At 49.5% G+C, this 24,019-nt stretch overlaps 2 protein-coding genes across 12 annotated transcripts in view; one reads left to right on the top strand and one right to left on the bottom strand.

Annotated features, from left to right (window-relative positions):
• Positions 1 to 24,019, top strand: part of ASTN2 (astrotactin 2) — an 851,085-nt gene that overhangs the window by 625,414 nt on the left and 201,652 nt on the right. The gene's annotated exons all lie outside the window — the stretch shown is intronic.
• Positions 9,311 to 21,435, bottom strand: TRIM32 (tripartite motif containing 32). Of its 5 annotated transcripts, none has more exons than XM_072842542.1 (2): positions 21,384 to 21,435; positions 9,311 to 12,410 (listed from the first exon to the last, which is right to left on the bottom strand). In XM_072842542.1, the coding sequence occupies exon 2, from the start codon at positions 12,332 to 12,334 to the stop codon at positions 10,367 to 10,369; it is 1,968 nt and encodes a 655-aa protein (XP_072698643.1). In that variant the 5' UTR covers positions 12,335 to 12,410; positions 21,384 to 21,435; the 3' UTR covers positions 9,311 to 10,366. The 5 variants fall into 5 exon arrangements, with proteins under 5 accessions (XP_072698643.1, XP_072698644.1, XP_072698645.1 ...); XM_072842543.1 differs by having other exon boundaries at positions 9,311 to 12,413; positions 21,384 to 21,427; XM_072842544.1 differs by lacking the exon at positions 21,384 to 21,435 and adding an exon at positions 21,164 to 21,262.

The raw sequence follows: 24,019 nt of genomic DNA, 5'->3' as shown, positions 1-24,019 counted from the left end.
AGGACAGCTCAGCAGAGCCCTGGGGGGTCTGGGCATTATCACCCCGGTGGTAGGGGTGGGTTGCAGGGGTTGCAGGGGGCAGGACACGAATCTGGGGATGTGGAGAAGCCTGCCGAGTGCTGAGCCCACTCAGACCAGCCGGGAGCAGTGAGCCTGGATGTCTTCAGGTGCTCTTGAGGGATGCCACTGGCCTTGTTTTTTTTTTTTTTTTTTAGATCTTTGAATGTGTCTATGCCCCAGTCCTCTAAGTAGTCCAAGAAACTGCCGTTGCCTCTGCCCCCAGCCGCGTACTCTCAGGAGAGGCTGAGTCTTCGGGGGCCTGCAGTGAAGTCAGACCCCGGGGCCCATTTCGGAAGTACCTGGGGAATAGTTGGAAAAGCACCTGAACCGTTCGGGTTGTCGTGAAGATGGGATGAGATCACGGGGTTAGTTGGCTCCTGGTAGGAGCTCAACGCCAATCAGTGGTCGTTGCCCACTCCTCCCCAGAGGAGCACCTTTCAACAAACACCAACGTCCGCGTCAGGTGTGTGTGGTCCTCTGACCCATGTGCCACATGTGTGACGGAGGACAAGGCACCTTGATTTCTCAGAGTCTCAGCTGAGCCTTAAGGTGGCTGCAGTGCCGCTTGCTCCGCAGTATTGTTAGAATGAACTGGAACAATGCCTGTGAAGTGATTATCACGGCACCTGGCATGTAAGAAGTGGTCAGGAAATCGGGCTCTTATTATGATTATCATTTATTCTTGTGGGACACGATCGCGTGGGTGAGGATTATGGTGACCATCGGCTTTCTGCCGCGGGAGGCCTAATGGTGCAGCTCTTTCCAGTCCTGGGTGCGGGAGCCCGAGGGAACCCTGAAGCCACGGCTGCTTTCTCTCTTGCGTGATCCGCCAACCTGCGTTTGAGTCCTGCCTGAACCTGGGGGTGGGAGTAGAAAGCAGAATTACGGGAAAGTGCAGCCTGGAGCCCAGCACGGGGGCGCGGGGCCTGGCTGCGGAGCGGACGGCGCACGAGAAGAATATGTAGTAGGGCTGTGTGTGCTGCCTAAGGGGGGAGCCGGCTGGGCCCCAAGGGCTGACTTGTGTGGGCCCTTGCTACGGGCCCTGAATCACGTGGTCTCGCCTTGTTCTTAATAAGAACCGCCCCCCCAACCCCTTGTCCCCATGAGGTCCTGGGTATTATATCCATCCTCCAAATGAGAAAACTCACCTGCTCAGGGTCACCTGGCTGGTAATAAACAGGCAGAGGCAGGGCTCCATCCCGGGACGGCGCGACTCCACAGCCCCCTTGCCCTAACCCATCGTGTAAGGACAGACACCACGTACTGAGAACCTCTTTTGCCGGCAGGCACGCTGGGCACTTGGCATCTCATTTGATCCTCACGATGACCTTCTAAAGAGGGAGGGGGGCTTTCTGCCTAGGAAGCTGAGAATCAGGAGGTGCCAAGGTGGGAGGGGGGATGTATATAACTGGGAGGCACAAGGTCGGTGGAAGTACTTGCTCTTCCCTTTCTTTTCTTGCTTGGGGCCCTCTCGCCATTTATGCTTTGCTATTACTTAACCACAAAGGGTGCTCCAAAAAAAAAAAAAAGACTGTTCTTTGTGAGAGGCATCTGAACCGGGCAGAAGGACTTGAGGAGTGAAAACAGGCAGGCAGGGCAGCATGAGGCCCGCCTCCGAGATGTCATCAGGCGGCGGGCGCCAGGTCCTCGTTGCCTAACGCCGTGGCTCCGGGTGAGGGTGCAGGCTTTGAGCTGGGCCTTAGAAATCAACTTGACCATGGATCCATTGGGCAGGAGCTGGTCTTAGTTGTTTTTATCTGACACTTAAGCCCTAGACCCCAAGGGTCCCTCCTTGGGTGCCCAAGGAGATGGAAGGCTCCTTTTAGAGATCTTGGTCCAAGAAGCCCCTGAGGTCAGGAGCATCAGAATCGCTGAAATTTATGGCTGCAAAGATTCTTAATTCAATAAATCTATTACGATGGATGATGGAATGGGTGATGAGAAACTTGCTCAGAGGGAACTATAAATTAGTGACAGGGTTGGGACTCCAACCAGCTCCCTTTTCATTCTCTCTCCGTCCTCCTTCCACGGTGTGCTGAGAGGCAACTCAAGAGGCCCTGGGTCTGAAGGGGTCCCCTCTTGCATGTGATGGCCTCATTGAGACGTATCTTTTGTGAGCCTTCTCTTCCAGGGGTGGTTTTGCACAAAGACAGCATTTAGGGTTTTCCATGGGAAACACAACTTGTCATGATTTTGTTGTTGAGAAGGTTTCTTTAAGGAAAACGGAAGCTGGGGTAACCACTCCTCCCACCTTTTAACCACATCCCATTTTCTGTCCCAACGGGCTTACTGTCAGCGATTCAGGGAGGCAGCTGGTGGGAGGGGCGCAAGGTGGCACGGCAGCTGGTGCTAAATGGGACACCAAGTGTTCATTTATATCAAGAGATGAGTGAGGCTGACCGCCCCCCCCCACCGCCCCCAGGCCCTGGTTTTGTCCAGCAATGGTCTTTAGTGCCTACTCGGTGGGAATGCAGCGGTAAATTAAATGTGGCTCTGCCTTCACGGAGCTCGGTGTAGACTTGGAGGGAGACAGGTAACGAGGAAATCACAACACAGCATGTAAACGCCGGGAGGGGGAAGTGCAAAGTGCGGTTTGGACGCCCGACTCCCAACTGTGTGGTGGGTCAGGAAGGGGGCATCCCAGAAAACCTGCAGGAGGCAAGAGGGAGCAACAGAAGTGGTCCAGGAGAAGGAAAGTATCACGGGGCAAGAAAAGCAGGTATAAATAAATAAATAAATAAATAAATAAATAAATAAATAAATAAACCCTGCGATAAGAGGGGAGAAAAAACCTGTCTGGAGCAGATTGCTAGGAAACAGTGCTGAGATAATCGTAGGAAGATAGAGGGGCAGGAGCCGAATCCCACTGGGTGTGTGGACCACATTCAGAAATGTGTCCTTTTACCGGGAGCAATTTAAGGTCGTTTAAAGATTTTATGCAGTATTATTTGCCTCTTACAGTTTGATTCCGGTTGATTATGATAGGGTTTGGCTTGGGATTGGAGGAATGTTAGATTGAGTCGGGAAGATCAGTTAGGAAGTGGTAGACGTGTTTCAGGAGAAAAATAATAGCGGCTTGCCGTTTAGTAGCCATGCAGCTGGAGATTTAAAAAAAAAAAAAAGTAAATAAGTAAATGGGTGAGAAACGGTGGCACTGATGTGTTTCTCAAAGTAGAACAAAAGAACAGCGGGTGTTGGAGTGCTGAGCTCAGGTTGCGTCTGGGGTTTCTCAGGGACATCTTCATCGGACACAGCAGCCCACGGCTGACAAGCTAGTTGGCAGGATGAGGTGGGCAGCTGGGCATAGACCAGTCTGGTGATCCAGAAAAGAAAAAAAAAAGGTAAGACCTGAAAATGCAGGTTTGGGACCTCGTTGCAGAGGTGATCATCACAGGAGATGAAGCTTTGGGTGAAAAAAATCACAGTTCCCCTTTTGCAACTTGTTTCCTCAGGGAGCAACTCACCCTATTGTGTAGTATTTGTTTGGGCAAATACTTTTATTTGGAAAGCCTTTCTTTCATTCAGAGAGGCCGTCCTCACGTCTCATGTCTGGCCAGCTTTAACTTCTGTAAAACCTTACGGGACACCGAGGATCAGTCCTAGTGCAGAGTAGGCTGGAGCTCACATCTCCCGATTCGTTGAGGAGGGCAACGGGCCTACGCAGCCAACATCGTGGAGCAGAAGGGAAGGATACACACTTAAAGGGGTTGGGCTTCATCATGTGCACCTTTCATTTGGCTAAGAGCTTTGTGTGTGTGTGTTAAAGATTTTATTTATTTATTCATGAGAGACACAGAGAAAGGCAGAGACCCAGGCAGAGGGAGAAGCAGGCTCCATGCAGGGATCTGGATGCGGGACTCGATCCCAGGACCCCAGGGTCACACCCTGAGCCAAAGGCAGATGCTCAACCACTGAGCCCCCCAGGCGTCCCTGGCTAAGAGTGAATCAGCCTCTATGGGAAGTCCAGCGTATAGTGCCCAGTAGTGTACACATCACATGTTTCCTCCCATCCGTGCACGTTCCATTCTCCTATATCCGGCCCCTGCATCATGATTAGGTGAGACTGGCATCCCTGCCCCCTTCCCACCCTTTGAGCCATGATATTTCCAATTTATTTCTAACACTTGTGCAGAATCATTCGATTTTTGTTGTTGTTGTTGTTAAACAAGTTTCAGATGCTTGGGCCTGAGTTTTTATTCTTAAGTTTAAATACGAAGTGTCATTCCCCGAAAATGGGTCTTATCCGTGTGGTTGCTCATAAATTACATTCATAAAAATGTGTCATATGGTGAAGTTGTTTTAATGTTGATCTCTAAATCTCGGTCGTCACTCGAAAGTAGTGGGATGGACTGCAGCCTGGTATGTGTGGTTCAGAGGGTGGAACTGATGCTGCCGCACACACACCCCGATATAAAAGGACCTAAGACTCACATGATGAAGCTTTCTGCTCCCAAGCAGGTCCGAAGTGGCTTGAGAAAACAGGGAAAGGAGACTGGCTTGGCTTGTATGGGATGGGTGGGGGGTGGAGTAGGGTGGAGGTGGGTCGCCGTGGTTCCAACTTCCCTCTGGCACCAAAGGTAGGAGTACCTAGGTTTGCCAAGTGAGGCCTTGAATGCTGTCAGGCTTCAAGCGTCAGATGTGGAAGTCAGAATCTTTATTACAATTCACTCTGGATGTTTGACGTGGTTGAACGCGCACTTGCGTAAGCAAACCATCATGGCGCTCTATGAGTGCTGCAGTCTGATGGTGGTAGAGGAAATGAAAATTCTACTAAATGCCTTGTATTGAGAGCCCAACATTGTCTATTTTGTGCAGTGAAATGAGGGCTTCGGCCACGATCCATAATGTCTGGAATTCTGTGGGCGATAAGGAGGGTTTTGGTGAGGCCTTTTATCATGGATTTAGTATGTGTAAAGACAGGTGCGATTCTGATTTAGGTTTTCGGGTATCTGTGACACAAGAAATTCCCAGAGATCTGCAACCTTGGAGAGAGACTTGTTGCTGTTGGCTGGGCCAGATGAGCACATCATTGGCAATGGCCCAAGAGTCTATAAAGATGTGGAGATAGAGCTGCAAAGAGAACTGCATGAAGTTTGGCCAGTTGTGCAGACTCTTGGGTCCTGTCCCATGATCAGGAACATCCCAGTTAAGGGCTGAAAAGTAGCAGCCTTCCAGCAAACTCCATCACATATGGTGGTGGTGACACCACTTATAAAGTATATAAGCTGTTTGCTCTTCACTTGGTGGATCCCAGGGGACTCCTCAGATAGCCAAGGGGTCTGGGAAAGGGGGTGACAAGGCATCTGGCAAAGGACCGAGGATGGAGGGGGCACCCTGTCCTGCAGGTGAGGTATGCCGAGGCCTAGGTTTGGCTCTAGGCTATAGCAAGGGCGCCTCAGTAGCTGTGCTAAACTTTCAAGGTGCTGCTTCCATGACTCAAGGTATAAAGGGTGGGCTAGGGATGGAGGGCCTCGGGCTCAGGTCTGTAACAACCAGCCTTTGTTTCTAGGAGAGCCCACGTGGCAGCCAGCGGTTGCATTCTAATGCCGTGTGTTAATTTTTGTAGTTATTTGAGTTAATGGATATTGACCTGGAGGAAAAATCCTTTTATGCTAGCCATCTATAGGAAGACCTAAACACACATATTTCTGTTTTAAAACAAATACACATACACATACATAAAATTTGTGTGCGTGCACGTGTGTGTGTATATATATATAATATATAATATTTTATATATATATATATAAAATCTTGACTCCATTTAACCTCTCAGAGTGTCGGGATGACATCCTGACTACTTTAATCAAAAAACAACCCTTTAGGCTTTATGTGCAGCTTTCCTTGTGGGAGACAATACTGTGAGTTTTGCCTCTGCCCCTCCGGCCATCCCAGCCTCCCTCCAATAGGTTTTTAATTAAGAAGCCGAGCAGTGCCACTGCTTCACCGACACAGGTCTGCAATCTCCCCTGGCATTAGCCTGAAAATTTTACATCAGTACACCGTGGTGGGGGGGAGTCTTTGCCTCCTACCAGGGGAGCCAGGTTTTCTGAGCACCTCACACGTTCAGAATTAGGTACCTCTACATACGCTACCCCATGTATAGCTTTCAAGTCTCACAACAGTGCTTTAAAACCTAAGCTGTCCTTGCCTTCCAGCAGATGAGGAAACGACAGTTGGACAGAATGACGCCAGCTAGTAAGTGACCCACGGGTACAAGAATCGGGGTGTGGTAAAGCAACTGGACCAAACTGGAGTATAACGTTATTTACAAAGTGCAGGTTCTTTCTACCACTTCAAACACAATTTTAGGAGGCATTAGGCAAAAACACGGAGGCAAAACTCAACTCAGTGTCTAGCTGGTTAAAAGTTAACTGAAACCATAGCGCCAAAAGGGGCTTTACTGGTCATCTAGTCCAACCTCTCCCCAGGCAGGGAAACTGAGGCAGAGGTATGTGATCACCCGAAGCCACATAGGGAGGTCAGAGGCAGAGCCGTGATGCAGACCTAGACCAGATCCGGCGACTTTCCCACTAGAATCCGCTGCCCGTCCCAGAGCTGCCTCACCAACTTCAGACTTAGCCAGGGTAGCATGAATATTAATGGTATTGACAGGATACAGCCATAGGTCTGCAGCGTAAGTGTGTATTTTGCTAAAGAGCCTCCTACCTCACCATTGCCCTGCTTGTAAAATTCATCCAGGCAGCTGCTGTAATTTGTTTTGAGATCCCTTGAGGGGCTGTACGTCCTGAGTACAAATCAACAGCCTAGTCAGGTGCAAGATAGAGCCCTGAGTTTCATACTAGGCTCTGCCTTCCGCTTCCCTCCTACGGAGCTGGGTAACACTTCACTTTTAAGAGGCCATTAATTAGTACTAGATTAAAAGTACAGCTACTTAAGCATTACTTGCCTTACCCACAGGGGCACTGCAGGACTCCAGCCAAGTTTATCCTACTGACTTGAATAATGGAGTATCCCTCTGTGGACTGTCTCAGGCTGCAGTGTACGTTGGGATTGGCCCTTACCATCACTCAGGCAGCGCCTATCCCTGGCCTTTGAGGAAGTCTAGGGCTATGGAACACTAGGTTTCAAGTATCTTAGGAAAGACGGCAATGATTTCTGAAGAAGTAGGCTCGTTAACATCATTTATCACATTGCTTTTCCTTCCCTTCTGAACACTTGGCATAGTGCCTGGCCCACAGTAGGTAGTCAGCAAGTACTGAATGGAGGATTGCTCTAAAACCCTAAATTCTATATACTCAGACTGATAAAGGGAAGCCAGGACTTAACCAAACTATAAGCCATTAGCTTGCCTTTAGGTTCTCATGTACCTTATTAAAGAGCTTCCTACGAATACCTTTTTATCCAATGTAAGGGGTTGTGTTAAGAAAACTAAGGTTAGTGGAGGCCCATCATCATTAGCGAGTCAAGTAAATAACAGCCAATTAGATGCCTGAGGATATATATATACACACACACACTGTGTTAGGCACCACGCGACATGCTCACAGTAATTTATACAATTAAAGAAACATGAAATAGGGAGAGTGATAATAAAAAGGAACAGGTGATGCAGGGAGGGGACGCGCCGGAGAAAAGTTTTGGTTGACGACTAGGAACCTGTAAAATAGGAAAGAGGTGAAGTATCGTTTGGAGGGGTTGGACTGCCTCACACCACTCGTTTTAACCACGCAAGGAAAGAAGGTTGTAATAGCTACCACTTACTGAGTATGCCAAGGATTTTTCACATCATTTATCTCACATCTTAACACCCTTCCTTCTGAAAATCATTTTCATCATTTCCCCAAAAGGGGAAAAGTGAAGTGCCTGGCCCTGGCCTGCGTGAAGACCAGCAGGGCTGTAGTTCAATGGTTTCCGGAAAGTGCCCCGTAGATTCACAGGAGTTTTGCAGAGTGGGGGTGGGGGTGGGAGGGGTGCGCAGGTTAGGTGAGGGGATAAAGCCTGTTCTGCAGGGCCCACAAACCTGCTTCAACCAGAGCAGCTGCTCTTTGATCTACTTTACGTAACCGACTCCCACGTTAAGACTGTTCCTAGAATCAGGGAACCACTGCTTAAAAACAAGAAACAACAAACAAAAACTGCTATCATTGAGGAAACGAGTTTCCTAGGGTTGTGCTATGTACGTAACAGAGTCGACAGGGTAGATCACTGAAAATTGATTGCACTAAGCACAGCCTCTAAAATATTCACATCGAAGAAATAAAAACAGTCAGGTTACACTTATGTCCACTCTGGGCCAGCAGACAGCTGCTTGGTGAGGACCAAGGCAGGAGTGTTGGTCAGCGATGGGTGGCCCTAAAGGCCAAATACCAACAGTGAGCAGTTGCCCTGCCTTCCAAAAGCACTGGCAGCTGGGGGTTTCTGGCCCACGGACGTCAAGCCAGTCCATAGTATACATGTCTGTGCTGCCAACCGTGTGCCAAAGGCCTCGACCAATGTTACTACCTTAGCAAGCCCCCCTCACTGACAGCAAAGACAGATCTCCTCCTGCCAGGTGCTATCAGATAAAGTGGCTCTAATAACTAGTGGAGTTATTTGTGATGCACTTTTAATTGGATCAATTTCCTCTCAATTATACAATCTTTGGAAATTGGGAGGCAATTTCATAATCAGAACATGGGGCTTTCTCCAGGTGTAACGTGCAAGACAAACTAGCTTGACATCGCACCAATTATTTCCTTTCCTATTCTTTGGCAGCTATTACAACAGAAGCCGAAAAAAAAAAAAAATGCTACCACCAAAAAAACAAAACAATTTTGAGTAGCCCAGCTTAGCAAATCTGGTTTCTTTAAAAAGCAGGGTGATGGCTCTTTGGCTTGCCATCAGCCCTGCATCTACAGAGCAAAACTCTGTTGCTCAGTAAAAACCGAGCCTGAGGATCCTTGTCACAAATTCCCTCACCCCCTTCTGGTCTTTTTTTTTTTTCAAAAGACAAGGCTTCTTCCTTTTTTGAACTCTAATGACAAAGATATAAAATGGCGGAGGCTCAATTTCTAACAGGACGTTGGTGACTCTGTAGACCTTGGGGGGTGATTCTGTACACGTGTGTGTCGGAGTAAACTTTGGAATTCTTTACCTAATGGTGCCTTAGGCTGAATTTTGATTGGGGGTAGGTCCTTAATGGTCTCAAAGACTGCAGTGTCAGATACGGAGGCGAAACAGCCTGGTACAACTTATCCCTCTCATCTCCCAAATCCCATATTTAATTAAAAGACATGAACACCAGCGATGAAGAAACAGTTATCAATTATTTAATTCTTGATGGAGAAATGGAAATAAATCTCAAAACCAAGTATTAGGCAGTCACTTGAGGAAAATACAGAATAAAGACCGAACAGTTCTAATGAAAATGAGATGTGTCCACCTCCCCACTTGGTGGACCCTGGCCTGTGTTGCGCAGTTCTGCAGACAACTCTTGGCAGAGGCCAGTGGAGAGAGGTAATATGAAAAACGATGAGCTCTAGAAACTATCCAAGAGTATTAACTGACTAGGTTATAGCATTTGTTTTCGTTTATTCGCATCGTTCTGTGCTTTGAAATAATTCCAATCTATACGCTGCTGGAAAAGGCAAGCACTTTCCAGGCTAAAGTCTTCAACATCAACCAACTAGGGTCAATCCATTCTCTGTCACATCTGCAATTAGAGACCGATCCAAGATGGCACAAAACCCCCAGAACCAAGACGGACTGCTTCCCAAAAGGACTGCAGGTCTCCCTTGATGGCACTGAATGAATGAGCTTCCACTCTGATAAAGGTGACGAGAGACCGGCGACATCATGCCACAGGGATATGATGTCTAAAACGAAAGGCGGAGCAGATCCCACTGGAGCTTGCACACTAAATGCAGCAGAATCGAAGAGAAAGTGTCACGTATGAAGTGCATTATAGTAAGAGGGAAATACGAGACCAGGGTTAGCCAAGCCAAAAGAGGGAAATCAACAAGGATTCAGTACAAGGGCAAATTCCAAACACGGGGGCAAAAGGCTCTCTACTGAAGCCTCAGAAGTGCCTAAGTTCTAATCAAACTTCAGCTAACCCCATATCAGATGTCCTGTTTGGGGAAATACATCTGTTCAAACTCTAAATTTAGGAGGGAAATAATGCAAAACAACAGCAACAACAACAAAAAAAAACCCACCCACTAAAAGACAGCTTCTAAAATTCTAGGACTAGCCAGCGGGAATAAAGACACAGGCCCAGTGCACTCTACAGTATCACTAATAACCGAGGGATAAGGGGAAGGAGGCTGGCTGGGAAGCAGAAGAAATTGTTCTCTCTTATCCCCTAAGGGGTAGAGTATCTTCTCAGATGGTAGCTGTAAATCTTGATGCAGTGATCCCAACAGTCCAAGACCAGGAGCTGCCCTTTAGGAGTGAGGGCGATGCCCACCGGACACGTGAGCCCCTCTCGAATGAGGACGCTATAGCCCCCACCCTTGGGAAAGTGGAGAATTTCCTTTCGACTACTGTCAGCCACGATGAGGTCACCACGAGCATCCACACACATGCCGGCGATGCAGCGGAAATCCTCATTCTCTGAGAAGAAGTGGCTGATCTGGCGACCCAGCTGGCCATCGGGGCCCACGGAGCCGATGGAGAAGCCGCCCTCCAGGTGGTGCTCATTCTGCCGATTCTCCAGATTGAGGCCCAAGCCCTGGGTGAAGTAGACGGTGCCCTCCGCGTCACAGGTGACAAACTTGGGCCGCACGGCGCTACAGAGGCAGCTGTATTTGACCACCCCTGCTCCTCGGTCAACGGTGAAGCACCAGAGCTTTCCGCCCTCCACGTCAGTTACCACAAACTGGCCGGACGGAAGGGCCGTGATGCCCCAGGGTTTGCTCAGCTGGCTCCTGTGACAGGCCACGCAGTGGCCATCCAGGGTATACACCTTGAGGGAGTTGTCATAGCTGTCGGTTACACCGATCAGTCCTTGGCAGTTCATGGCCACTGAGAGAGGAGTGAGATTGGGCAGATCGGCGCCAAGGAAGCTCAGCACGAAGCTGTCGATGCCACTAGGGCTGCGGCGGATCTCCTTCAAAAAGCCTTTCCGAGTAAAGACTTGTATACGGTAGTTGCCCCGGTCAGCAACCAGCACCTCGCCTTGACTGGTCACGTAGAGACTGACCGGAAGGTTGAACATGCCTGGAGTGCTGCCCTTGGCCCCCATCTTCTTGAGGAAGAGGCACTGCTGCATATTGGCGGCTGGCTCGGCACCCCGCTGCTTAGCAGGTGAGGCCCGGGGGCTGGCAGCCACTTCCTCGGGGCTCATGTCCATCTCTCTGAACGTAACGGAGGTAGAGGCAGCAGAGGCTGCAGCCTCCATGGCCCAGGAATCTTCCATGTTGACTGTCCGGGGCTTTTTAACAGCCTGCCCGATTTGGAGGGGGCCGACATGGCCCACCTTAAGCAGCTCCACATCCTGTAGGGTGAGCTCCCGGGGCAGGCTGGCCGTGAGCTCCGGCTCCTCCTCATCCGCTGTCTCCTCCAGTAGTGCTACATCGGCCTGCTTGATCTTGGCCAGGAAGTAGTCACAGCGAGACACCGCCTGCACCTCTGCAATGTTAAGCAGGTAACTCTGCTCCTCTACCACTTGGCTGTTGGACTTCTCAACCTCAGCCAAAGAGCCTGTGAAGAACTTGCGAGAGCGAGCCAGCTCTTCCTGGACCCTGCGCTCCTCGTGCCCATACTCCTGGAGAACCGCTTTATACCTTGCCTGAAGGTCCTTGGAGACCCCTTCCAAGGCCACCTTCCGCCGCTGCAGCTCCCCCATCAGCTCCCGCAGACGGGCCAGCTTCTCTCCGAAGTCCTGACGCCGCTCCTCAGCTGCCTCTTTGACAGGGAGTGTACAGTGGCTGGGGGGCTGGTGGTCCGCCTCCCGACAGGGCTCACACAGCACCACACCGCAGCTCCTGCAGAACTGCCTGGGCAGCCGCCGCCCACAGGACCGGCACATGAGCAGCCCCACAGCCTCACTCAGCCCAGCGGTGTCAATGATCTTCAGCACCGTCAGGTTGTCTGTCAGCTGGGTGAGGCTGGTGATGCGGGTAATCTTGCTGCAAAAGGGACAGCGGACACCATTGATGCTACTGGCCAGGAGCTTCTCCAGGCACTGGCGGCAGATGGTATGGCCACAGTGCAGGAGCTTGGGCCGCAACTGCTCCTCTGTGAAGGACTCCATGCAGATGGGGCATTCCAGCACTTCCCGGAGGGCGTCCAGGTTCAGGTGAGACGCTGCTGCTGCCGCGGTGGCCATTGCACTTCCCTTGAGGGGCCTGCTAACACAGCCCAGAACTGAATAGCTTGGTATTCATGCTCCAGAGGGTCAAATCCTGCTAACAAGAATAAGAAGACATTATTCCACTGCCTGTATGAGCTAATTCACTCAAGAAACATTTAGAGAATGGTTATCACTCATTCAGCCACTGACTTCACAAAAATTTATGGAAGTCTGCTCTGCTAGGTGATGGTGATACACAAGGAAGTAAAACAGACAAAGCATTACACAGTGGGTAAGAAATCAGGGTCTGGATTCTCTGATGCTTAGCTGTGTGACCGTAAGGAAGTAACCGAACCCTCACAAAGCTCAGTTTCCCGTCACACATCTATGAAGTTGAAGTAGTGATTGTTATCTACTTTATATAGTTTTCAAAAGGGTTAAAGAGCATGATGAACGTGATGTACTTCATATAGCCCATGGTAAGCAGTATGGTTGAAAAATGCCAGTTTTTAGTGAGGTCTACAACTCAATTTATATTAGGAGAAAAGCGTAAGAAAATTACATACAGGAAAGGATGATACAGAAAATTCCACAGGGGCATAGAGGATAGTGTGACAGTTCCTGGAGGAACTGGAGAGGGCTCCCCAGAAGCAGTGACACTTCTGATATATGTCTGGAAAGAAACAAGGCCTTGAGGGGTAAAGGTATTTTAAGCAAAGAGAACTATGTGAACAAAAGCACAGAGTCTCTTTTATCATGTTCTAGAGAGTTTACCGTGTCACCTTTGGGGTCCTCGGAAGCATACAGTAGGGAAACAGAAAATTATGATTAGCTTTAGGTATTCGGTAGAACATTAGATCAGGAAATGCATGTATTTTTTCATTTTCTATCCTCCCATCTACTCACTGGTCCACCCAACTAAGGCTGGGCGCCATGTACTGTACCACACTAAGTTATCAAGACACAAATCCTGCCTGACAGATGCTCAAACTTCAGTAAAGGAGACAAGACATGTAGGTAAACAATAGCCAAGGCATAAAACAGTATCATAAATAAGATACAAACTCAATTTGATGGAGGCTAAGAGACACTCTAATTTGAAGGGCAACAGCATTTTCTGGGGGTGCAGGATGGCACTGGATATGGTCCTGGATATGTGGAGACCAGGGGGAAAGGAAGTACCAGACAAGGACAGTCTTAACAAAGGTAAGAAAACAAGGGAAAGAGCAAGAGCTTCAGGGTATTAGGAAGAGAACAGAGAACATGGAGCCTCTATAGGTTTCCATCTGCAAAATGAAATAATAATACTGCCTCCACAAGGTCAGTGCAGAGATTAAATGGGATAATATAGGTAGTGTGTAAACTTCTAAGTTTTGGCTTAGTACCGAAAGTCTTAGGTAGATTTTAGTTCTCTTTTCCCTCATTCTTAGGTTAAAATTGTGGGAGAATTTAGGGAGATCAGAGTAACTGGTTTGACTATGAGATGATTGTAAGAAATCCTCGGAGCCAAAATGCGACCTTTAGATTTCATTTTGATGGGCACAGGGAAGCAACACGTTTTGAAGCATAGAACTAATAGGATCAAGGCTTGAATGGAGTAGGTGAAAAGGCAGAGAAACTAGTTTGGAAAACAGCTGCAAAACTGCCTTGGGGAGGTGATGGGGAGCCTGAACCAGGGAGCAGGTGGTGGAAATGGAAAGATGCATTTGAGCCATATTACAGAATTATAATCACCAAGATGAGTAGATAAATTGGGGAAGTGGTGTAGCAAGACAGCCAAAGACTCAAACCCAATGATTTAAAAACCAGTACTGCCTTATCAAGACAATTTATTTTTGGCCTGGAACACCCCCTACTTCACAAAGTACGAGCCATGAATGCTCCCACCCACCTTGATCCACATATGCTCATGAAACAGAACAGAGATCTCAGCGCTCTGCAGACTTCTGTCACTGTCATTTTATACCCCAAATTAGAATGAATAGGCCTCGCAAGGTGAGGCACAGGGATAAATTGCAGCCCTTCTTAAGTGCAAATTCTACAGCTGTGTCCCTGCAGTCTCCTGATAATGCAGATGGTCAGCCATCAAGGAGAAAAGGAGGGCAAGTTAGCTTGGTTTAAGGATAATGCAGCAAGGTGAGAAAAGCTTTGCAAATGTCATCAACTCTTTTCTCCACGCATACAGAGGAAGGGGAGTCTATGCAGAGATTCAGATAATGGAACTTCCCCATATTTAGCTTTGCATGGCAATCTGACAAATATTCAATAGCAGACACACATAATTTATCCAAAGTCAATCCCACTTCTCTTCTACTGGAAGGGATACAGCGTACATCTAGTACCTTCCATGTGCTAGATACCACACTAGATGTTTCGTGTACTTAATCTCATTTAATCCTCATAATGACCCTATAAAGTAGGTACTATTTTTATCATCTTATTTCAAGACGAGGAAACTAAGGCTCAGAAAAACTGGCTCAAGGTCACAAAGTTCAAACGTGGTGTAATCCTGGAGTACAAATACCTTTAACTCAGAATTACTTCCAGTTTGGGTTTTGTTCCACCCCCCACCCCCCCACCCCCGTCATGTAACATTTTTTCACAACTGTTCTCTAGAAATGAGAACTTTGAAAAATGCTGCCTTGTAACAATTTTCTCCACAAATAAGAAAGAACAATACTATTGTAAAGAGATTTAGCTCCAATGGAGTCGGTTGGCAACACTGACTTATTAGCTGGGCGACCCATTCTCCTGCACCGGCCTTGCAACCCATTCCGACTCAAACCCATGTCTCCACAAAATAAAACACTATCATATATCAGGAACCTCTCTTAGAGGTTGTCATGTGAATATGTGAAACTTACTACTGAATTCTTAAATGCCATCGGTCTGGGCACAGTAGTATAGAAAAACTGATAGAAACCTCAACTCAGAATCCATGCAAACTTTAGTTCTAAACCAATAGCTTCAGCTCCTTCTTCCATCATCTGGCACAACAGACTGAGGGCAACATTTGGTGTTTAGATCCAGAGCATGTTACCTTACAATGCAAGGGACATCTGTTCTTCCCAAAGCTGGCACTGCAGATCAGCTAATGAAACAAGTCTGCCAACTTGTAAAAATACTAGCAAATTCTTTCCCCAGCTTTCTGGAATATCATACCACCTCCTTCAGTTAAAAAGCCTCTTGCCTCCCTTTCTAAGCCATCCACTTTGAAAAATGAATTTACTATGCCCACATCCATATCCCAAATTATCTCAGCTATCTGCAGCTTCACTGGGCTCTCCGAGGCAGAAGAGAATGTCAAGGATTCCTACTTTAAAGCGGGCTTGCCTTGCCAGGAAAACATGAGTTCCCATCACGGAAGCATCAGGTATGAAGCCTCAGACTTGGAAAAGCCTGAGCTACGTCTCCCAGGTCTATGACCTGTGAATGCTGCCTTCAGCAGGATCCTAGCCTGATAGAGAGCTGTGTGACAGGCAGGTACATTCCCTCTCCTGCAGAAACATTGGTCTAGCCGTTACTGTTAATACTGAGAATGATTCAGATGGGAAGCCAATTCGAACTCAGTTCCCCTGAAAGGACTAGAGGAGTGACAGGAATTGTCTTATCCCAAGGCTCTTTGTTAGCTGCCCATTCTGTCATGTAAAACCAATCAGAATGAACCAACATGTTACTTGTATCTTGTCTACCTTCATGATACCTTGAACGTGTTTCCTGTTGCACACTTTGTACTCTCAACTTTTGACCTCTCACCTCACTGCTCCGATCTCAGGATTACTGCACATCCCTTACTACTACTAGCCCAGCTCTTCAGCTCCAGATAAGAACGTACCCCTTGAGCTGTGTTTGCTTCAGCTGCGATAAGACTCAGGAAAATTCTATAGTCATACCCTAACCTGATCTAGCCCCAGACTTTCCCCAGTCCATGATTTAAATAACCAGGATAGCAGAGAAAACAAAAACAAAAAAACAAAACCCATGAACCTTGAAATCACAACTGGGATCAAATCAGCACAGCCATTTACAAGTTGTGAGATAACAGGCAAGTTATTTAACCTCGCTAAACCTACGTCTTACTTTACAAAAAGTAAGAACCTTGGGATAATGCATATCAAGTGCCTAGTCTGGTAAAAGGCAGGTGTGGAACGAAAAACTGTTATTTATCATAATTTTAGTAACAATCAGCAACAGTATTAACAATAATAACAACTAGTACTAGTTTTAACAAAGCACTAATTTTTTAGCAAAACTAGTTTAACCAGTTTACAAACTACATTTTCCAAGGGATGAAAACCCCCTCCTGGCAGATAAAAGCACATAAAGATCAATAAAAGGACAAGCCAGCTTTGGAAGAACGTGATTGAGGACACTAGGTATCCGTGCTAGAAACTGATGGGCAAATGAATTCACAACCTCTCTTCTCCAGAAAATAAGCTCCTCCTAGCAGGGACTAAATATCGAATGCTAGAATTAGTAGAGAGCTCAAAGAATAAAATAGATGAGTAAACGGAGAGATCAAGAACTCATTAATCGCATGTCAGAACTAGGACTAAAAGACAGGCCCTGGGAGTGACCAGTATCCTACGGATGAAGAAAGCGGGCTCAGGGATCAGGCTTTTTGGATGTGTATCCTGGCTCTACTGCTTACTGTGGACACCTGGACAAGTTAACTAACCTCTCTAGTTCTCAGTTTATCTAAGAAAGAGGGTTTTAACACAGAATCTCCCTCACCAGGTTACACCAGGTTACTGTAAAGGTTAAATGGGCTTATGTGTATAACACACTTAGTACAGCACCAAAGGAGGCATACAGTTAACTGTGCAGGATGTGACACTGTAGTGGAAGCCACCACCCAGCCAATGAGAAGAAAGAGGCACTTTTCAAAAGGCATCCTGTACCCAAGATATCAGATCTGTAAATTCCAAAAATAAAAATTCTGAGCCTTCACTAGAGAGCTTTACCTGGTCTCAGGATCAAAAGACTAGCGATGACCAAAGGTCATACCTCCTCAGCCTCTTGAGGGCTTAGGCCATCAGCATCACTGAAGAGCCCTCAGCGATTAATTACATGAATCTTTACTGAGCACCTATGAATCGAGCCCCATACAAACCCTAGGGATATAATTTTGAACGAAACCAAACATGAATAGAGCTCTTTACCTAAAAAGTAGAAACCATGTAAAATAGTACTAGTACATTTTCTTTCACAAGGCATGAAGGCCCATCCTACCACTGACACACTCCTTGGGTTTGACAGGGGGTTTTGCAACCCTTTACCTTTCTGAACTGTGTTTGGTCCTCTTGCATTTGAATGGAATGGTAATCCAGTGCCTGGCAGAGTCTGTGAGGGCCCCAAGTGACACTCACCTACTCTGTGTGGAAGAGGGTTTGGAGTTGACTCAGGGCATTTAAGGTTACCTGTAAACAGCTCAGAAAAAGCCAACAAGTAGAAGCTTATAGGGAAACACAGACATGACCCCTGGAGCTGTATGGTCTGAGACATACAACCCAGAAGGAAATGTTTGTGGAAAAGGAAACCTTAGCTAAATAAAATATGTCAAGGACAGGTTAAATCAATAATAGAGTTTGCTGGAAAGACATTTGTCTGTTCTCTGTCTTCTAAAACTGCAGGAGCTGGAAAGGTTCCCTTGCATCTTCCACAAACATTTGCGTAGTATCGGTGCTGCCAAAGCGACTCAAGAGAATCTAGGACAAGGGGAAAAGCCAACAGTCCTTTTTCAGAGGACCTTCAACTCATCTCCACCCACCCACCCACCTCTCTTCCAGTTCTTTTATCTACATATAACACATGTTCACTTAATCATGAGCTTCTGATGAAAGGAGCAGGAAGCAGAGCCCGGGAAAGGTACAAGAGGAGATGGGAATTTGGAGAGACTGGTGGGGGCAGCTTAGGGGCACTGAAACTTGGCAAAGCAACCCTTAGTTCCTTTCTAGCAATGCCTTCCTCTTATAATTGCTACCTCTCATAAAACTATCACTTTTTGATTGTCAGGCAGCTTTTATTACAGTATCTCCTATTCTCATAATAACTATGTGAAATATGTGTTAATTCCTCTTTATGAATAAGGAAACCAAAGTTCAGAGAAAAGTAATCTAAGGTCTCAAAGCTAGTAGGTGGTAGACCTGAGATTCAAATCCAGGTGTGTCAACTCCCAGCCGTAAAACCACACGGGCTCAAAAAGTGTGTTACTGTTCCCGTAACTGATGAGGCTACTATTATCTAGATAGGCTACTACTATCTAGGCAGTCTGGTTGAGGATGGTGGTAAAGGCTCCTAGGAATGATTTTTTAAATCGAATTGTTTCTTATACCAAAAAGAAAAAAAAAAAAAAAAAACCCAGAGGGAGGGTCACAGAGGCAGCACGTCAGTGTGCAGGGACAGTGATCTACTTAAAGGGCTTCGTAAACCTAACTACCAAATTCTCCAGACATAGGTGTGTGGGCTGTAAGTGTTGGAAAAGCCTTTCTAATAAAACTACTATAATAGTACCTCGGAGTCAAACTGGGCTCACAGCCCCACTTTGCCCCTTGCTGTGTAGCCTCGAGTAAAGCATTTAGCCTATTCGTTTTCTCACCTGCAAAATACGGAATAACATCTACACTGTTGGCAGGATCACTGGCAGGATTAACAGAGTTAATGTGCATAATAAACAATAAATGATTGTTATTCTTATTTTTAATAGACTGAGGCTGATCAGAAGTATCTGTCCAAGGTCGCCTGGTAAATTAGCTGCAGTTGGAGGGATTTTGGACTTCAAGCCTCTAATTCCCAGGGTGAATCCATCACCGTGACATAGTTTCCCTAAAGTGGTGTGTATGGATACCCCAGCTAGGTCTCTTGCTTTCCGATGCGGTCCTACTATGTTTTGAACCGCCTTCAGCAATGCTGTGGCTAGTCCTGGAGCAGACAGCGCGAATGCTGTTCTGTCGCAGGGGAGAGAGGCCCAAGCGGTCCTTTGGAAGCAGGGGTTATCTTCCAGAGTAGGACTGCCTTCAGTTTTAGTCCCTGCTGAAAGCCAGGGCCTCTACACCTCACCCTTCAGTCTCCGGCACTTCATCCTAACCTCAGGCTCCTCCCCGTATCTGCTCACTGGTCCTGGTCTAAGAGCAAATCAAGAACAAAGTCCAGGGTTACTCCCTGCGTAATGAGAGAGTTCTGTCCCCTTTAGAGTTCAGTTTGATACTCAGCGATACTCACTGGGCAATCCTTTCATTAGAGGGGAATGGGCTGGGACAGTAAGACGGAGCAGACCCCAGCAAGAAGAAACACAAAGAAACAGGGAATATCCAGGATTACGGAGAATCTGAATATGAGCCTAGCTCTGCATCCCTAAGCTAGGCAACCCTAACCACGCCACTTCCTAAGCCTCAGCTTCCTTACGTATAAAACTAGACACAGTAGGGCCTGCTTAGGAGTGCTGTGATGGAAACGCGAGTCACAAAGGAGATATAAACATCAAAACTACTAAAACCTGAGTGCTCGCCGGGCGCCAGACACCAACCGCTCTGATTTACTTCACCTGGGTCTTCACGATAATCTACGGCGCAGTCCTGCTCTTAACTCCATTTGACAGGTGAAGAGCCAGGGAACAGGGAGGCTAAGTAACTCGTTCAAGATCGCACAGCCAAGAAGGGATAGAGGCAGGATCTGAATCCAGGATATCTGACTCCTCGGGAGTGTTCTGCAGCTCTGGCACTGTTGACAGCCAGATAATTCTTTGTTGTGGGGAGGGAGAAGGAAAGGGAGGGGGGGTGTCCATGCACCTTAGAATGTTTAGCAGTATCCTTGGTTTCCGCCTATGAGAGGCTGGTAGTCCCCTGTACTCCAACTGTGACAACGGGAAGAGGTCTCCCGACATTGCCAAGTGTCCCCTGGGGGGGACCCCTCCTAGACCTTGGAGCCAGGCTAAGTACTCAGCGTTCCCCTTCTCTGTGTCCTCCCCAGACCCCTCACTCACAGGGCTACAGCCTCCGGGGCAGTCAGGTTGTGATGGACCCTACCTCGGATCGATTCAGTCACCTTACATAAGTGATCAAGAAAACAAGGCCTGCGATCTAGTTCCACCCATCCCTTGGAGGTCGCCTGTGGTCTGCTCTCACGGCTTGGAGGCACAGGCCAAGGGGTGCTGGGGCACATGACCTTGGGTGGTTTGCTGCTCCACGGCCTCCTCGACCTCGCGGACCTGACCGGACCCGCCGCCTGCTCCTCCCAGGCCTGCAGCATCCCCTGAGCTCTGCTAAACTTCATACACTCCAACCCGGCGCATGCATCATCCCTAGGTCCTTGGGGCGCCAGTGTTGCCTGCTTCCCGTGCAGGCTCCTGGGGAAACTCCCTCTGCAGCCCGAGGCGCCCAGAGCCTCTCAGTCTGCAGCCCAGGGAGCGCCCTCCACCCTGGCCCTCGACCCTCCCGGAGAGGATCCGGCCTTCACCCTCTCCGACTCTGGGCTCCGGTGCCCCGAATCCCCCCGGTGCAGACCCCGTAGGCCGTGCCCGCCGCTCCGCAGCCTCCAGCCCCGCCTCTGCCCTCCCGCGACCGCAGCCAGGTCCCTCCAGGCTAACAGGGCGCCGCCTCCCCGGGCGCCCCGAGAACCCAGCCCTGATGTCCCCCATCCCACCTGGAGACGCCCCCCCGCCCCCGGGGCAATCGCAGAGCCCCAGGCCCCGCCCTCTGCGACCTCAGGTCGGGCCCCGGATTCCCTCGGGCCTCCCGGGGTGCAGCACCCCGGATCGCAGACCCCTCCTGTTTCCGAGGCTCTGCACCCCGATGCCCCCGGGGCCCTCCCAGCTCCCGGCTCCCGGCTCCGGCCGCTGCACCGCCCGGTGCTCTGGGCCCACGTTACCTGGGGCCGCCCAGATGCTGCACCGCGGGGTCCGGGGCCGCATCCCCTCCGAGCTCCTCTGCCCCCGCGGCCCCACCCCCACCCCCAGCCCCAGCCGGTCCTGCCCCTCCGATCCCGCCCCCAGACCCGGCCGGTCGGGCGTGTCCAGCCGCCGCACGCCAGCCCCCCCCGCCCCACCTCCGGCCGCGACCTCCCTCCCGCCCCCCCGCCCGCCCCTTACCTGACCGCCCGCGGCCCCGACGCGTCCACCGCCGCCAGCCCACCCGCCCGCCCGTCGCTCACTGCGCACGCGCCGCCGGGCGCCCCTTGGCGGCCGCTAATTCGCAGAGCCGCCTGTCCGTCAGCGCGCCCCGCCCCGGGGCATGCTGGGACTTGTAGTCGCGCGGGCCCGAGCCTCCGCGGCCCAGCGGCTGCAACCCGGGTGGGGGGAACCTTGGGCCGCGGCTCGCAGCTCTGTGCCCCCGTTGTGCGGACTGCGAAACTGAGGCTAGAGCAGCCTGCCCGGGCCCCTCAGCGTGTGTGAAGCGCTGCGCTGGCCGCTGAGGTCCCGGTCCAGGAGCCGGCCTCCGCAGGGCCTTGGCCGCGGGCAGCACCTGGGGAGAGCAGGGGGGCCTGTGTGACCAGTGGCCGCACGTGCGGGGGGGGGGGGGAGGGGGACAGAGCCCCCGGGGGGCGGCCGCAGAGCCTGGACTCGCCTCGAAAGGCCGGCTTCGGTTCCTGGGATGCACCGCAGCCTCCGTGCAAGGTGGTGGGATGGCCGCAGCGCTGGGTCAGGCGTCTCTAACCTGCTCCGCGGGGAGGCTACAGCGGGGGGCGGGGGGGAAGACGGGACCCGCTTTGCACCTGCTGCCCCTGCACACCGAAGCTCCCCGGACCCAAACCCATTCTGCTCCCGGCGTGGGGGTGGGGGGGGCGGTGCACAGGGCGACCCGGTGGGAGGCCTCAGGCCTAGGGCCGCTGAGCACCTGTGGGCCCTTCCGTAGTGCCAGGCCGAGCACCTGCTCCTGCAGGTGACCGCGCGGTGCGGTAGCCTGGCCCCGAGCTGGAACTCCCACTTAGATCCGGGACGCTGCACAAGGGTAACACAACAAGCAGAAATAAGAGCCAAACTATCCTCTTTGAGCACTTAGTGTGCAGCCGAGGCTAAGCGCTTCCCATGCACAGTCCCTTAATTCCCATAACCTCCCTGTTTAGATACGCAGCACATGCTCAGGTGGTTCTGCAGCAAAGCCTGGAGGCTAAAGCCCAGCCTGGGACCCTAAGATTAGATGAGAATCCACCCTGATTATCTTGTTTCACCTCTCGGTGGCCCATTTCCTTATTTCTAAATGGAGATGATAAGGTTTGCTATGATGATTAGCTAAGATTATGAATACATAGTGGTTTGCACTTAACAGTATTTTTTTTTAATTGTGATTCTTAACACTTTTCAGATTGCTGATTCCAGAAGCCCCCCAGCACCCAGCATTTCAGATATTAAGGACAATGAGGGTCTGGATTGATATACTTATGACATACTTTGAACAGGCCTGGGGGCTCCAGATGCTTGAAAGAACTCTGGGGGCTATTTATTTATTTTTTAGTATTTAAAAATATTTTATGGGATCCCTGGGTGGCGCAGCGGTTTGGCGCCTGCCTTTGGCGCAGGGCGCGATCCTGGAGACCGGGGATCGAATCCCATGTCGGGCTCCTGGTGCATGGAGCCTGCTTCTCCCTCTGCCTGTGTCTCTGCCTCTCTCTCTCTCTCTCTGTGCGTGACTATCATAAATAAATAAAAACATAAAAAATAAATAAAAAAAAGAAAAGAAACTGATATTTTTTTAAAAAAAGATTTTATTTCCTCATTCATGAGAGACACACAGAAAGAGGCAGGGACGCAGGCAGAGGGAGAAGCAGGCGTCCTGCGGGGAGCTCCATGTGGGCCTAGATCCCAGGATCCTGGGGTCACGTCCTGAGCCAAAGGCAGGTGCTCCACCACGGAGCCACCCTGGCGTCCCTCTGGGGGCTATTTAGACCTCAAGGATATATTTGCAGCCCATGACCAGCCAGGATTTGACTAGATCAACCAGGAATAAGTTGAGTCAGGAGTGGGCTAAAGAGGGAGCCCAGCTGGGCTGGGGACTGAAGGGCCCTGGGGCAGATTTTGCTCAAAATTGGCAGCCAGCCAGTGGGTGCAAACAGAACCCTGTAGGGCCAAGGGAGGAGGAATGCTTGCCTCTGTTAGCACAGTGCCCAGCACAGAAGAGTTGCTGAGTAAGTGAGTCAGACTCAGAAATGTGACTTGAAGGAAATTGCATTTCCTGTCTGATTTCCGCTTATTCTAGCTACAAGATAACTCAAAGGGGTCAATTAAGTGAGAGGGGACCATTTTTTTGAACACCAGCAATATACCATGCACTTCATAGTGTCACATGTCAAAATTAATCCCCTCAGCAATGATTCAAATAGATATTGGTAGCCTCATCTTACAAAGAGGAATCAGATTCAGCAGGACCAGAGAGCTCGGCTACCTTAGCCTCCCAGGAAGTGGGAGGGCCGAGGTACCTGGACCACGTAGGCCCACAGACATGCTCCGTACCACCATCCGAAGACTACTCACATTTTATGACACCAGTTATCTATTTTATTGAGTAAGGTTTGTTTATAAGGACCCAAAGAGGAGGAGAGATGACGATGTTTAGCAACTGAAGGAATATGGGGCAAATCCTGGCCGCTAGGACCACGGAGCATGAGCCTGTCAAGGCAGTGACACGTAATGAGCTCTTCTGAGCAGCACTGCCAGAGAACAGCAGGAATCGCCTTCTGCCCTGAATTTCTTTCATGTTGGAGACCCAGAGTGGCCGGTTTCACCAGACT

The sequence above is a fragment of the Canis lupus genome, chromosome 10, assembly GCF_048164855.1.
Source record: "Canis lupus baileyi chromosome 10, mCanLup2.hap1, whole genome shotgun sequence".
NCBI classification, from domain to species: domain Eukaryota; kingdom Metazoa; phylum Chordata; class Mammalia; order Carnivora; family Canidae; genus Canis; species Canis lupus.
Note: the sequence above shows the minus strand (reverse complement) of the source record. Positions and strands in the feature narration are given on the sequence as shown.